At 38.4% G+C, this 16,809-nt stretch overlaps 1 protein-coding gene across 1 annotated transcript in view; it reads left to right on the top strand.

The window, feature by feature from the left end:
* LOC122804254 (cytosolic phospholipase A2 zeta-like) overlaps nucleotides 1–16,809 on the top strand; it is a 1,019,603-nt gene that overhangs the window by 143,081 nt on the left and 859,713 nt on the right. The window contains exon 5 of the mRNA XM_044074015.1: nucleotides 14,863–14,903. Within this exon, the coding sequence (XP_043929950.1) occupies nucleotides 14,863–14,903 (41 nt within the window). The remainder of the gene's footprint in view (nucleotides 1–14,862; nucleotides 14,904–16,809) is intronic.

Here is a 16,809-nt window from a genome sequence, read left to right as displayed (position 1 = left end):
CAACTTTCTCCTGTGTTTTCAGACATACTAAATACTTTTCTGGATCCTGTAGTTCACTTCCATTATGTCACCTAGATTCACAAGCCCCTGTAAGATATTGCTCAGCACAAACATAATTCCTTGTGCATAAAGGATCACCCTAAACAGAACTCAAGAACCATGTCAAACAAAAATTAAACAATGTAATTTGCAAAGGTCACACCGTCCAAATAGAGGATTCGCAATTCCATTTCATCATAATGAATTCAATGTTGGTTCAGCTTGGAGAAATAGTAACAATACAATTTTTTTCTTTCCTGATGTAATCTCAAATTAAAACAAATGCTCTGTAGTCAAGCTAAAATGTGTTGCTGTAGTATGTAGTGCAGTCAAAGACATGCAAATACATGACTGACCATACCATGTTGAGTAAATATGAATCAAGGAGCCAAGTTTTGAGTATGCATGGAAAACCCTTGAATTCCTTCCACTACTAAACATAATAATACTGTCATAGATGACCTGAATATTAATATATTTGGCCTCATACCTACTTACCTTAATGTCAGCCTAAATTAACTCCTTGTAGTCAATGATTCCCCAAGGATTAAACTTAACAAACATAAAAGGAACCATTTATTTTTAGATGTTATTGCACCCAGCAGCCCCATTAAGAAACAGTTTTAAAGTACGTTTACACATGTAGAGCAACCACTTCCTATTATATTCAACTGAAATTTCAAAAAGCCTAAACATTGCCTCTTCATTTTGAGTTAGTCTTTCAATCCACAAAGAAAACACCATTGCTTTCAACAACTCAGGTGCAATGATCAGTCACTTGGTATTAAAACCCTGTTATGCATTCATCATGCACTATTTTTCTGCAGACCCAGTATTTTCCCATCTTCATGCTATGGATGAAGAGTGTTTATTACCTCTGGATGACATCGAAGCTAAAAGCCTATTTAAAATATAAGACTCTGCTTGGAGTTATTAAAGTAATAGTGTTGTTACTGAGCCCTACATTTTCCCCAGCACACTTAGAAACCTTAACAAGAAGGACATAAAAGGCATACAACAACGTACATAAGATCAAGGCAAATTGTTTTAATTTTCAGTCCAAGATGTTTCAGGACATAAACTAATATGACAGCTGGATGAACTAGTCTAATATAACCATTAATCTGATAACTACTCATGGTTGTTTATGCATAGATAGACTGCTAATATTTAACTTGGAAATCACATTAACATCCCTTGAATACACATCTACATATTACAGGCCTTCAGCCTCATCTGATTCCATTACCCTGCTTTTCAATTTAGGCTGATCAAGGAGTCTTAACAATATGTCAGCTAATGGTACAACTTATGGGAATGGTTCTCACACTTAATAAAACTTTTGCATATGTATTGTTGTGTTATCTGTATTTTATCAACTGTTTAGTCGAAAAGCGAAAAAGTAGGTTCGGCTAATTGAAACCCTGCTAATCAAAAACTACTGGCAATTTTTGGTGAGACTGTAGAATGTACAGAAAGGCATCCAGGAGCATTCCTGTCCAAAGAAAAGAAAAGAAGAGGAAAGGCATCTGTTTTCCAGGCCTTCTTGCATGGAGTCCTGGAACAGAATTTTGCCATTTGATTGTTCAGAAAGGAGGCAAAGAGATCTACTTGAGGAACTCCCCAGTGATGGATTGAACCTTGGAAGAGCCCCAGATCTAGTTTCCATTCATGCCCCAGTCCTGCTTAGCTTATCTGCCACACAGTTTTGCTCTGATGGAATATAGGATGCCTGTAGAGTAAGACTGTTCTGTGAAGCTATATCACAAGCTAACATGGCTAGTCTGCAATGGGCATATGACCTGGTTCCCCCATTACTTTTCAATGTACCATACTACACAGACCTCTCAACCAATCGGGGACAAATTGCAACAGAATCAGGGACAAGTCAAGAAAAAATCAGAGACAATCAGGGACACTTTTAAAATATTAGTGCTATTAACTTGAAACATTGACAGAATTAGAGCATATGAATTAATACACCTTTTCTGAAGTAAAAGAAGTCTATAACTCTTAATTATTGTCATTATTCATTAAGTGTAATTCACCACCTTTCCTCCAAAAGTCACTAGTTTTAGGAGGGATTAGGAGGGACAGAGCTAAAATTTGAGTCAAAATCAGGGACGTCCCTGAAAATCAGGGACAGTTGAGAGGTATGAATTACTACATTACTGTGGTATTGTCTGTAACCACTTGAAAAGGTTCTGGGAACCATAGATGGTTCAGAGGATTGAGTGCCTTGATCAGGGCAAGCAACTCCTTGATATTTATTTGCTTGCATCTGTCCATGGTGTTTCACACCCCTTGCATTTTTATCTGTCCTGAAATTGCTTCCTAAGCAAAGTGTGAAGCATCTGTGATGCTTGACTGCTTTGGTGTAGGGAGGCAGAAGAGAAGTCCTTGATTTAAGAATATCAGTTGTCTCCACCAAGTGATTTATCTTCTGACAAACCTCAGTACACTGGATCTGAAAAAATAAAGGGTGTTGATGCATTGACCCAAAGAGATTTCAGATACCAATGTATCTTTTCCTTCTGAAGTCTTGCCAGGAGTATCATGAGAATCATAGATGCCATGACAGAAAAATCCTTAGTTATTCACTCTCAGTGACCAAAGTCTGAGTGGAAAACCTTAGAAATAGATCTAAGTAAATATCTATTTTTTTCCTGAAGAATAAAAGCTATTTGAACTTAGGTGTCTAGTTGACATCCCAGGAACACAATCCTATGTGAGGGAATTAAGAAATAATTTTGAACGTTCTCTTGAAGTCCCAGCTTGTGCAAGAGATCACTCACCAAAGATAATAATTTCTGCATTTTGAAATATACTCTGTAAAGATAAGCAAGTCATCTAAATGTGGAAAAATGTGGATATCCTGTAGCCTGCAATGAGCTATAACTGGAGCTAGACACTGTGTGAATGCTCTTGGTACAGCGGATAATCTGAAGGGTAAGACAGAGAACTGATAATGTGATCCAGACACATAAAACCTTAAGAAATGCCTGAAGTCTGGATGAATAGGAATGTGATGATAAGCATCTTTTGGAAACTTGAAAGAAGAAAAGGCAACAAGTTGTGATGTGGCATCAGTTTGAATTTGGGCACTGTCACAAATAGGTTTAGGAAAGAAACATCCAGAACTGGTCTACAAGCATTTTATTTCTTTGGGACTAGGACGATCCTTGAATAAAACTCCTTCCCCACTTGGGAAGGAGGAACTGGTTCTATCACAACTTGGAACAGCATGAGATGAACAGGAATAACGCCCCCTCCATGAAAGGAGGAATTTCCTCCCACTGCTATCTGTAACCCTGATGAATGATTTTTCAGAACTCCTTTATCTGAAACAATCTGTTACCAAAAATAAAAATGGAGATTCAGACTTTCTGGAAGGGAAAAAGAGCCAGGGTAGGAGGGGGTCACAAGGTCATTCAGACTTGTTGGAGTGTCCTTGGTTTTGAGATATTTGAGACTCCTTTTCACTTCTTAAACGTCTGCTAACCTGAATTCTTTCGAGACTGTTTGCTCATTTTTTTTTTTTTTTTGCTGAATTTGGATGAGGAGAAAGATAATCCCTTGGACAGTTTGGAAAAAGAGGGTTGAACAATCTTAGAAATTCCCTGAATCAGCTTGCCCCTTTCATTAAACTTTTTGATCACCTCTGCAGGAGAGGGGCCAAACACTAAATCTCGATCCAAAGGGGAATATAAACTCTCATTTTTAACATCATCTGAGAGGTTCCGAAAAGGCAGCCCATGCATAATGTCCGAATAAACTTAAAATATGATCCTGACAATTTAAAATTCTAAAATTCAAAGTTGGAAAAGTATAGACTTTTTTTCTCATACCTATCAATAATCTTCCCATCTGTATTTGAAAGATTAGGATTGGAATTAACTAAGTGCTTATCAGCAGAGAAGTCAGCTAAGGCTGTGTCAGGATTGGGAATAGTGTATAAAAATGTAAAAGACTGAGGAACCTTATACATCCTACCTGCCTTTTTAGGGACAGATGGCTGACTATCAGGACAGTTTCAGGCAGTAAGACACACATCCTCTAAAGCAGATAGTACATGAAGAATGGGTCCAGTTTCTGGAAACTACTTCTGTAACAACTCATGTTCTCCCACTGAAAACACTGGGGCATTCTACCAACAGTCTTCTTCCTTAAAACTATCAACCACCATGCTGACCTAACAATATAGCAACATCTCACTCCTATAATAAGAATAACAAGAAATAAGTTGTGTTTTATCCATTTTATAGATATGTATATGATCTAATGTTGCTTATCTGTAGTCTTCTAAAATTTGTAATGTTAATAATCACTGTTCTCTCAAGATTTGTAATCCTAAAAGTTCCTTATCTACATATATTGTTCCTGTGTTATGTCTTTGTTCAATTCGTACTGTATGTCAAACCTTTTTTCATTTTAGTTTAAATAATGATTTATGTAATTGTAGAGCTTTTCTCAGTGGGTCTCTGCTGAAAATGGACTTCTGGCCCAGTCGGACACTACGTTGTAAACAAATCTAAACAAATAAATAAATAAATCTTCCTGTTCAGATTCAGTATCTTAAATCTGTTCAGGAAAGGAGGAATTCCTTTATCTTTCACACTAAAGTACTCTACAAGAAGGATCAATAGCCTAAATCAATCTCTGAACTAGTCCCAGTAAATGACTTCTATCCATAAAAATTTGAGGAGGAGTAGCTGCATACCTGTTTTTTTTTCTGTTTCTTTTTGACAGGAAAAATGTGGCCAATTGAGTTATCAATGGCAGCCACTGATTCCCAGGGATGGGCACAGCATTCTGACATACTAGGAAAACCTTCACTGTTCCCTCTTCCAGAACCAACAAGAATGGCTGCCCCTTGCCCACTGAGGGACCCCAACAGCCTCAGAGGACATGGCTAATCCCCAGTCCATAGTGACTGTAGGTGCTACATCAGAAGGATTGGGGTTAAAAGATGAGTGGTATGATGTACAACAAATGGCCACAGAAGAGTCATCCACTTACAGCTAAGGCAAATTGCTAGTCTGGTGTGGTGGCAAAGGCTGTTTGCTTAACTTTTTCTTTTTGTGGCTGAAGAAAGGGCCCACTATTGGGCTGACTATCTTTTGCATAGTAAGCCAAATATGGTGCCTCTATCCTGGGGAAAATAAGCAACAATGCTAGTAAAACTACCAGTCCACAAAAATTACCTTTTTGAAAAAAAAAAAACACAGTAAAAATCACTTTCAAACACTATGCTAGCCCCACAGTGGAAAAATAAACACAATTTCTCCACAGGAAATATTCTTCAGTTTGTTAATACTACTTTTAAAATGAGAAAAAATAGTGGTTCTTTTAAAGTAAATTACAGTCTTGAGACACTTCATTAAAGTTACAACAATCCTAGCTTTAAAATAACTTTCCTGAAGATGCAAGTAATAAAACATCAGGAAAAAAATAAGTCAATGGAAGTTTTTTTTTCCCCAAAGGGAATGTAATCTACACAGTTAAGGAAAGCTGAAGCTGATTGTTGATCTTTGAAAGCCTTAGAGGAGCATACTCTTCAGCAGCTATAAACTCTGAAGAGCTTGGTGCCCAAGCTTGCGTTTTATTCAGCTCAGCTCAAGCTGCTTGACAATTTAGGCTTGTAGAAGGTTCTGCAAAGCTTTGGAAGATGGTCTGCTGTTATATCCTTGTCAGGATATAACCCATATATCTAAGGCTACTGCAGCACTGATAAATATAAAGAACATCAGCAGGGATCAATGAATTTGCCTTCTCCCCATTGAAGTTCAGTCTTGGAGTTTGTATATATCATTAGCAGAGGGCATGGGATTTGTACCAATGCAAAAAAATACTTTTATTTTTTTTAAATATTATGGGTTAAACTTTTAAGTTTGAGTTATATGATGTTCACTTTTATGGCATTTTGAGGAAATGCCATAAACTCATATTGTAGATCGGACTGCAAGTAATGTGTGCTGTATCTTTAAGAAACATGTCAAGGCTTTACGTGCGCATATAAAATCCCAGAAATGAGCACTCCGTGGGGCCATTTTGTAAGAGCAGTTACTGTGATAGCATGCATGAACGCAGTTGTGAGCTTGTATGTAAGTTAAAGTCAGTAACCTTAAGTAACTATGTGTTTGTATAAAATAAAGCTGCTTGAACAGAACCCATGAAGGCTGTTTTATTGTATCCAGAATGGAAGAGCGACACATATTGTTATACCACTCTTGTAGGTATATATCAACTTATGCTGGGCATCTGTACTTTCTAAGGGAAAAAAAAACACCCATATTAGAAATTGCACAAATTTCTAACCAATATCAAACATCACTCTGTTACCCAATTTCCCACTTATTGTGCCTGTAAATGTGTTGGAAAGAATTTCTAACTTTAGTTGTCTAACTGCTTGAATAAATATAGTGTCTTGAAGAGATGGCAACACAGATTTTATTGTAGTTATAGTACTAGGATGGCTACTTATAAATCACATTGTGAAAATCATAGACAATGAAGTATACAGGGGGCATGCGTAATGGACCTTTCCAGGGCCCATCATATATCACCTTATATTTTGTATGCATCATATCATATTATATATATATATATATATATATATATATATATATATATATATATATATATATATATATAATATCATATAAGTTTATTGTATCACCATCAATCAATATCAAACTATCCAAGAAGAAGCTAAGTAGCTGAAAATGAAAAAGAAAGCAAATGGCTAGAAATTATCATTTTTTTTTTATCTGTTTCATTTTAAGAGTTCATATTAACAGCCAGCATCTGTCTTAACTGTTTTCTTTCTTGTTTTCTGTCTTAGGTTAATATATTGCATCTGTTGTTTAAGCTGTGTTTAAAATCATTAAATTATTCTAAATTGTTTTTGTTGTTTCTGACCCTACGGTATTTGATAAAGTGTTGTAAGAGTTTTAAACCTTTATTCAATAATTATAGTTGAAAGCTAAATTGTTTTGCCTTTTAAATTATCTGAGTTTGAAATTAAATCCTGGTTGTCCTTTTGTGAGAGAAATGGAGAACCACCTTGAGTTGCATAAGTTCTGATTGTTCCAGATGGGGGTAAGGTTTCAGTTAATTGCTTTGGTAGTGTCAGAGGCAACAAAACACTGGTTTAGACTGACTTAATGATTTAAAAACAGCTGAAACAGTTGCAAGCTATTAACTTAAGGCATAAAGCTAAAAGGAAAAAGCTACTACAGATACAGATTTTCAAAATAAACTTAAAACAGATACAGACTATGAGAATTTTCAGCCACTGAGCTTTCTTTTACAGTGTCAACCATTTACTCTTTCTTTGGTTAGCCTGATACTGACATAAACCAAAAGTGAGCACTTAACTAAAAAAAAAGTTCTTGGCCTAAAAGAACAAAAGCTATTCACTGATGTCTTGCCCCTGCCTGGAAGCAATCAGAAGTCATGTTCTCTATTTCTCTTGCAAAAGGACAACCACAATTTAATTTCAAAAGTCTGATAAATTAAAACTCCAAAACAGTGCTGCTATTTATTAGAATTACTGAAAAAAGGCTTAAAATGCTTACAATAATTTATCCAGATGCTGTAGTGTCAGAGACAACAAAGACACTAATTTAGATTAATTTAATAATTTAAAAGCAACTAAAACAAGATGAAAACTATTTCTTTAAGGCAGGAAACATGAAGGAAAACAATAAGATTGATTCAGACTGTCAAAATCAGAATCAGACTCAGATTTATTGGCCAAGCATGCACACATACAATGAATTTGACTCCGGTTTCAATGAATCTCCAATTATGAATTATATAAACTACATACATACAACTATTAAAAACAAGACAAAAACTGTAAATATACATATACAGATATATACAAGGTGCAAAGTGCAACTCAGTGCAAGAAATACTGAAATAATTTCTGAAAGAAACGAGTATTAACAATAAGTAAACAATATTGCTGAACACTCGGAGGCTTGGGGAAAAGAATACCCAGCCTAATAAGCTGAATTACCCATTTATGAACTTGATGGCTTGTGAAATAAACCTGTTCTTATATCTCTTGTTTTGGTGCATATTAATCTGTAATGCCTGGCCAGTGGTAATTCAGAAAGATGGTGGCCTGGATGTGAAGGGTTGTTGATGATTTTCCATGACTCTGGAATAGTCCAGGTCCTATAAGGAGGGCAAACTAGCACTGATGATATTTTTGGCAAACCTGGCTATTTGATGTAATGTATTTTTGTTATGTTTAGACACAGATCCAAACAAAACTGTTATGGATGAGCTGAGAACAGACTCAATGACTGTTGTGTAGAACTGAATCAACAGGTCCTCTGGAAGGTTGAGCTTCCTTCGCTGTCTCAGAAAGTACATTCACTGTTGTGCCTTTTTTAGGATAGACCCAATATTGGTCTCTCACTTAAGTTCTGGGAGATTATCGATCCCAAAAACATGAAGGTTTCCACAACTAACACAGCAGTATTAAATACAAAGAGGGGGGATAATATTGTAGTACCACTGCTAAAGCCCACTGTCATCTTCACAGTTTTAAGAGTGTTCAGCTCCAGATTATTCTGACTACACCAAAGGGCCAGATGCTCAACCTCCATCTGTATGCAGACTCATCATCATTCTTCCTGACCCCAATAATGGTTGTATCGTCTGCGTATTTAATAAGTTTGACAGAGGGATCCCTAGAGGTACAGTCATTAGTGTAGAAGGAGGATATCAGTGGGGAGAGCACACATCCCTAGGGGGCACCTGTATTGATCATGGGATAAATAGATGCAAATGTCCCCGTTTTCAACTGCTGTTTCCTATTGGTCAAAAAATTGATGATCCATTGACAGGTGGAGGCAGGAACAGAAAGCTGGGAGAGTTTCAAGTGAAGAAGTTCTGGAACTATTCTATTAAATGTAGAGCTGAAGTACACAAACAGAATCCTTGCATATGTCCTTGGGTTGTCAGATGTTGCAAGATATAGTGCAGACTCATGTTAATTGCATTATCCACTCAATGGTTCTCTCGATAAGCAAACTGAAGTAGGGTAACAAGGGAGCTGTAATATCCTTCAAGTGAGCTAACACCAGCTTCTCAAAAGTCTTCATGACCACCGATGTGAAAACAACAGGCCTGTAGTCATTCAGTCCTGTTATACTGGATTTTTTAAGGACTCGAATTATTGTGGCTTGTTTGAAGCATAAAGGAACTTCACACAGCTCTAATGATTTATTAAAAATCTGAGTAAAAAACAGAAGCCAGTTGATCAGCACAGAGTTTTAAACAAGAAGGTGAAACCCCTTCTGGACCTGCTGCTTTCATAATGTGCTGTCTTTTAAAAAAACAATGCACATCTTCCTCAGAGATGCAGGTTGAATGTGAGAATCTGTGGAAGAGGGAGTTATATAAGTCTGAACACTGAGAGAGCTGCAACAGTGTTATTTGTATCCTGAGGCGTATCAAACCTGCAATAAAAACGTTGAGGTCGTCAGCCAGCTGGTAATTAACTGTAGTGTAGGGGGGTGGCTTCCTGTAGTTTGTACTGTTTTCTAGACCTTTCCACATTGATACAGGATCATTGGGTAAAAAATGATTTTTTAGCTTTTCAGAATAGTTCTTTTTAGCCACTTTGATTTCTTTTGTCAGTGTGTTCCTTGCCTGTCTAAAAATGTTATATTCCCACTTCTGTAGGCATCTTCCTTGGCTTGACAAAGATACTTAAGTTTAGCAGTAAACCAGGGTTTGCTGTTGTGAAATTTTAATCAGTTCTTAGTGGAGACACACATATCTTCACAGAGGCTAATATAAGATGTTACTGTGTCTGCCAGTTCATGCAAATTAGCAGCAGAATCTTCAAAGACATTCCAGTCTGTACAATCAAAGCAGGCTTGTAGCTTCAGCTTTGCCTCAATAATCCACCTACTAGTAGTATTGATCACAGGTTTAGCAGATTTCAACTTGCTCTTATAGGTAAGAAGCAAGCACCTCAAGACATAAGACATGCAACACATAGTTCTCAAAGTCAGTGTGCTAAACAGTCACAGCCCTTAAGGCCAAACACAATGCCAGACACACTTGTTATAGGTGACTCCATAGTCAGACACACTGACGTCCCACTCACCAGACTGAACAAGGAAAAGATCACAGTAAGCTGCCTGTCAGGCGCTAGAATCCGCCACATAACACAAGCACTCGGGTCACTCCACAGCAAGTACAAGTATGACTCAGTCATTGTCCATGCCGGTGTGAACGACCTGAGACGTACCTCCCTGGACTACATGAAAAGAGACATAGAGGAGCTCTCAGATTATGTAGCCCAGGCCGGTTTGACCCTGACCCTGAGCAGTATCCTACCCTCACCAAGAATGATGCCACAATACAGAGACAAAATGATCAGCTTTAATAATTGGCTTAATTACTGGTGTCATTCTAAGGGGATCCAATGTCTGTCTGCCTGGGATGACATGCTTGACAAGCCACGCTGCTTCAAGGGACGGCTTGCACCTGTCACCCTGGGCTTCTGGATATTGGCAAAGGCTCTTGCCACCCCATAGTGCCTTTTTGGCAAGGCTCAAATGATAAACCTACCACCCTAGAAAACAAAATGGAGAAAACTAAGGGTAATACTGCTCAATGCCAGAAGTCTAAACCTCAAGATGCATGCCCTCAAGCCCTCCTCAGTATGGAGAACATCGATGTCTGTGCTGTGACTGAAACCTGGTTCAAGGCTCCTGAGAGCACCCCAGCACTATCAGGTTATACCTCATATCATGCGTTCCAGCCCCAAAATCCGGACCGAACCACAAAAGGAGGGGGGAGTATCCATATTCATAAAGGATACCCACACCTCCAGGTTAGTGGCAACGCACGAAGCATCGGAGACCATCCAGGTGCAATTAACCATAGGTAAAACTGCCCTACAGTTTGTAGCATGCTACAGACCACCCTCTCAAACTCAGGAAACCCGCACAGCCTTCCTGAAGACACTGGAGAGTATGAATGTCTCTCCAAACACCATCATATTGGGTGACTTCAACTACCCAAACATAGACTGGGAACATTACTCAAGCCCCAACACCCTAGCCCAAAGGTTCCTGGAGTTCATAAATTCAAATGCTATGGAACAACTAGTCACCATTCCCACAAGAGGAGAAAATATACTAGACCTGATCATCACAAACATGGGGACAAAATGCTCCACACTGGAAGTATATCCCTCATTGGTGAGATCAGACCATAAATTAATCTCACTGGAGATCCACATCCCGCCCCCAACCCCAGCAAAAAAGACCACAGTGAAGAACTTCTCAAAAGCAAACTTCACACTTCTTAAGACTAGAGTGGTATCCTTCAAGGCCCCCGAGCCAGTGGAAACCACAACCCACACTGCTGAAACCCTTACAAATGCCTTCTACGAGCACCTCCAGGAATGTATGGATCAAGCAATCCCTAATAAAATCAAGACCCTTTCCACCAAAGGCAGGCGCCCAGTCTGGTGGACCCCAGCCATAAACAAACTCTACAACAAGAGGAGAAAGCTACTACATGACAGAGCAAAATCCCTAAAAGGGAAGGCATCTCTGATCACTACTAGCAAAAAACTACGATCACTCATAAAATCATCCAAGGCCAACTTTGAGAGAAAAATCGCTAATGACAAAAAAGACAATCATAAGGCCTTCTTTAGCTATGTTAGAAACCTGGGTGGAAACTCCCAGATATGCTCAGAATTAGTCCAAAATGATACAAAAATCACTGAACCCACAGACATTGCCAACATACTGACAGACAGGTTCAGTGCAAATTCCCCCCCCACCCAAAAGGAGAAATATCTATCCCACCAGAGTCTAGCCTCCCAAACATCTCAGATGCCCAGGTGAGAGCTGCTCTCTCTAAAGCAAAAAACACAGCATCAATGGGACCGGACGGTGTCCCCGGCTGTGTGCTACACGAACTCAATGAGGAACTAAACCCACACATAAGGCTGCTGTTTAATCTTAGCCTTACTACAGGATACGTACCCAAAGAATGGCGTACGGCAGCTGTGGTCCCACTCCATAAAGGCGGTGCATCTACGGACCCTGGAAATTACCACCCCATAAGCTTGACGAGCCTTGTCTGCAAAGCTATGGAGAGGATCATAATGGAACTCATAAATAAAGACATTGGGGACCTACAGACACTGGATCCTACCCAATTTGGCTTTGTCAAGGGCAGATCCTGCCTCTTGAACTTGGTCGACTTTTTTGAAACAGTCACTAAGGCAATTGATGAGGGTAAGGCAGTTCACACAGCCTACCTTGACCTAGCAAAAGCGTTCGACACAATACCCCACTCGGGCATCATAGAAAAGCTCACCAGCTTAGATGTAAACCCATATATCACAAGATGGGTTGCAAACTGGCTCAAGGACAGAACTCACAGGGTTAGAGTTGCTGGTGCCATGTCAGACTCTAAGCCGGTCATGAGCGGTGTCCCACAGGGCTCAGTCCTGGGCCCCCTCTTGTTCGGCATTTATTTTTCTGAAGTGCAGGCAAACATAGGGGGATTGTGGCTGACAAAATTTGCAGATGACTGCAAACTGGGCACCATAATTGACACTCCATCAGACACAGACATCCTCCAGAGAGGTCTCATAGAAATGGATAACTGGTGCCAGAGTCATGGCCTTAAGCTAAATGACAAAAAATGTATAGTCATACCCTTTGGGAAAAACAAGGTAACCCCTAATTACCACATAGGTGGTAATCCATTAAACACAGAAGACGTTATCAGGGACCTGGGGACCCAAGTTGACAGTAACCTCTCTTTTGACACTCACATTGCCAAAGTGGTTAGGAAGACCTTCTACATTGCCCACCTGATCATGAAGGGATTCACATCCAGATCAGGAGAGGTCATTGTACCCCTGTACTCTTCACTTATCAGACCAATGATTGAGTACAATGCCCCATTCGGAATGTACCTTACCCGACACCTGCAGCAGCTGGAAAGACCCCAAAAGTTCCTCACCAAAAGGATAAAGGGGCTCAAACATATGTCATACGCTGCCCGACTGAAGAAACTCCAGCTCTATTCAGTCGCATACCGCCTGCTCAGAGGTGATCTGTGCCTGACATACAAGGCCATGTCCAACCCGGAATTAATGGACATGCTCCACCTCAAAAAATCCAAATCCACCAGAGCCATGAGAGCAAGAGACTTAAACCTCAACACGGATATAAATAGGACGTGCTGGAGGGACAGATTCATCACCCAGAGACTCCCTACACTATGGAACAGAATCCCAGTCCATGTGAGGCAGAGCCCCTCACTGACTCTGTTCAAGAGAAATCTTGACGAGTGGATGGGAGATCGTAGGTTTACCCTGGGAATCATCTCTGTGTCACTGCTGGACAGAGGCACAGCAAACTAATGGGTATAGTATTCTCATCCTAAGGGGTGGTAAAAGCCACACACACTCTGGCTAGGCTTATAAATGCCCTAGGGCAGATAGCCTAGTATGAACCTATGAACCTATGAATCCAACAGTGGTCAGAAAATCCCAAAGCTGCACGGGGACAGCACGATAATCATGTTTCAACACTGTATAACAATTATCCAGTGTGTTCCTGTCTCTGGTAAGATAGTTTATATGCTGTGGAAACTTAGGACGTTCATGGCTTGAGATTTGCCTTATTAAAATCCCCTTGAATAATCAGAAGGCATTTTGTATTATTTTGTTCTGTGCACATTATCTGATCATACATCAGATAATGTTCACGGAGAAAATGAATGTAAAAACACATAAAACTATGAAACATTCCAGCCATTTAGCTTTCTTTTTCAATTTCAGCCACTTAGCTTCTCTTTGTGCAGCCTGATATCAAACCATACACTTTTACTATTTACTATAGAAAAATGGAGAATCAAAAAGAGCTTATATCTAGAGGTCTTGTAGCACCATCAAAATAGGAGCTGTCCAGCTGCTGAAGACTGTAAGCTTCATGACTTGACATTGAGTTCCTAAAACTCTCACCATGAAGTTCAAAAGGAGGCTGAAGAAGATCCTGCTTTTCACTTATCAAGGAACCTTGTCAGAACAATAACTGGTGCACTATAAACAACACAACCCCTTCCATATTGATTTTAAGAAAGTGTATCTGTAGAAATGACTTAAGTGCCAGATGATGGCAGCTTTATTTTAAGTTTTCTGCTGTAGGTTATGCCAATATCTTTTTTTTTTTTAAGTAAAGACTTAGAAATGTAACACGAAAGGCCTCTAGGTAAAAGTTGAAAGTGAAAAGAAAAACTGTTAAGTGAAAATCTGGTTTTGTGCACTATACAGGCAAACTGAAGGACTGTTTCAAAGCTGTCTTTTATGTTCAGATAAATGCTGTACTGTGAAATACTGAAATGTATGTGTTTATGTGCTGCCAGTTTCTCACTGTTATAAATAAAACCCCTCCTTTTATTGACCATTACCCTCAAATGAATTCCTTCTTATAACAAACAACTCTACAAGACTCCCAGTTGTGAAATCTGTCACTACAACTTAAAAAAATTCACTGATGGCACTCTAAGATGATGGGATTTCAGTGTTTGGCATCCCTCAAGTAATGATAGAAAATAATGTAACTCTTTAATTGATAACAGTCTACCAGCTTCAGAAACCATGTGGATGACTTTTATTGTATTCTATTGCACAGGAAAATTCTTTGCAAACAGTTGTTTCAGCATAAGCACTTGCAGAGTACTGATGCTTTGTTTTAATGTTGCAGATAATGTCCTCATCTACAGCACTAACCTTTTATTTCCATAAATTTTCAGGGCTCTGAGCAGCTGGATGTAGAGTTTGAAGTTAAAGAGAGGTAAGTAGGTAAAATAATGTGAAGGCCACTTTTCCTTGCACTTGTCATTAGTTATGTTGTAGTACCATTCTATCTGATTCATGAGAAGCTGCAGACTTTAAAGAACTGCAAGGAATATTTCTGAATTTAATCTGATACTGTTGTCATGTGTTGTCTCGTTTTATATTAATCATATTACTTAGAGTTTGTGATTATTTCACAACTGTGATAACTTAGTGTAGATTGTATAAACACACACCGTGTTACCGTTTTATGTGTGACTGAATCTTATTTGTGTTTTCCGAAACACCATACTAGTTAATACTGTTTTGCTATACATGACATATTATTTACCTGGGCTAAATGATTAAATGCCTTAGAGCTATACAGCAGTTTTAGACATGCAACTTAATTATAGTGTTAATACATTTTTTATCTCTGATGTATATTTGTGAATAGTCATTGTATATGTACTTATCTACATTTCTTCTTTTTATTGTTATGCTTGAACTGTAGTTTATCACTTATTATAGTAGAGTTTTTCTCACAATGCTTACAACTCACCTGGGCAAGCCAGTCAACATAATGTAACACACACACACACACACACACACACACACACACACACACACACACACACACACACACACACACACACACACAAACACTTCACATATCTCTTTGTTATCTTACGATCATCTCAGTAGACACAGGCAGTGATGCAACAGTTTGCCAGCTACCAAGTAAAATATTTAAAACATGTTTACTAATGGTATTTACTGAAAGTGGAAAGATAATACTTGTCCTAACATCTGCATCCATTATTCTGAAGTAATACTTTAATGTAGTTGAAGTACTTTAGGCCCAAACCAAGGAGAGGATGATGAGACACCCTGCGGTGATTTCTCCTTCCATGTAGAGAGTCTGTGGTTTTCTTTCAATATGTATATCTTCTTCTGGAGATTAATTCTGGCCCTGGATAAGCAGGTTAGTATTAATGCCAAATCTGGCACAATTCTGAATGGTGTGCCCAAATATACTAATGAGCAAAGGGAAGACGACTGGCTCAGCCTTCACCAACAATACAACACCAAAAATTCTTTTAGGAGCAAAAGTCGCTAAAAATACTCCTTCACAAGACCCTTGTCAGCAAAAGCAGATAAACCAGCACGTAAACGTTTAAGACTGCAACAAAACTTCTTTATTCACAAAGAAAGTAAATCCAAGCGCTTTCGCCTGAGAATCTCAGGCTTTTTCAAGGTAAATTAACTGTCTGGCCTTTCAGTATATATAACACTCTTAATAGGCCAAACTCATTAATTAAGTCATAAAGAATTAATCAATTGAAAACAGTTGTTGTTACCTTCAAATAAATCATGTTTAAAGTGCTATGGTACTTTTAAAACCAATAGTCATTTGACATTTATAAAACCACATATTTAAAAAGTCTATGTATATTTTAAAATAAAGTTATACTCCTAGTGAGTGCACTTTACAAAGATAACAAAAAATTTTTTATAGCAACATACTAAATAATGTTCATCTTTATAAAAGAATGCTGCCAAAAGCATGCTACTTTGTGTAAACAAATAATACAAATTATCTAAACAGATACAACCGTCATGAATCCATCTTCAAAAGAATTAATTTAAATGTAATGAATTGAGACCTAAACTTTGTAAGAATAAATGCACCAGGACCAAAACACTTTAAATATATAATATTAAATGTAAACAGAGAATTTTTTAAAATTACAATTTGTTCCTCCTCATTTTAAGTATGCTCCTTAAACTAATACTATCATTCATACCTGGATGCCTTGTGGCATCTAGTTTAAGTTGCCATACTAACTCTCTACTTTCCAGGAAGGTCTCCCAATCCCCACCTCTCGGGTCCTGCTGGACACGCTCTAAAACAAAAAATTTTA

Source organism: Protopterus annectens, chromosome 6.part0, assembly GCF_019279795.1.
Source record: "Protopterus annectens isolate FY-2018-M chromosome 6.part0, PAN1.0, whole genome shotgun sequence".
NCBI lineage: Eukaryota > Metazoa > Chordata > Ceratodontiformes > Protopteridae > Protopterus > Protopterus annectens.
Note: the sequence above shows the minus strand (reverse complement) of the source record. Positions and strands in the feature narration are given on the sequence as shown.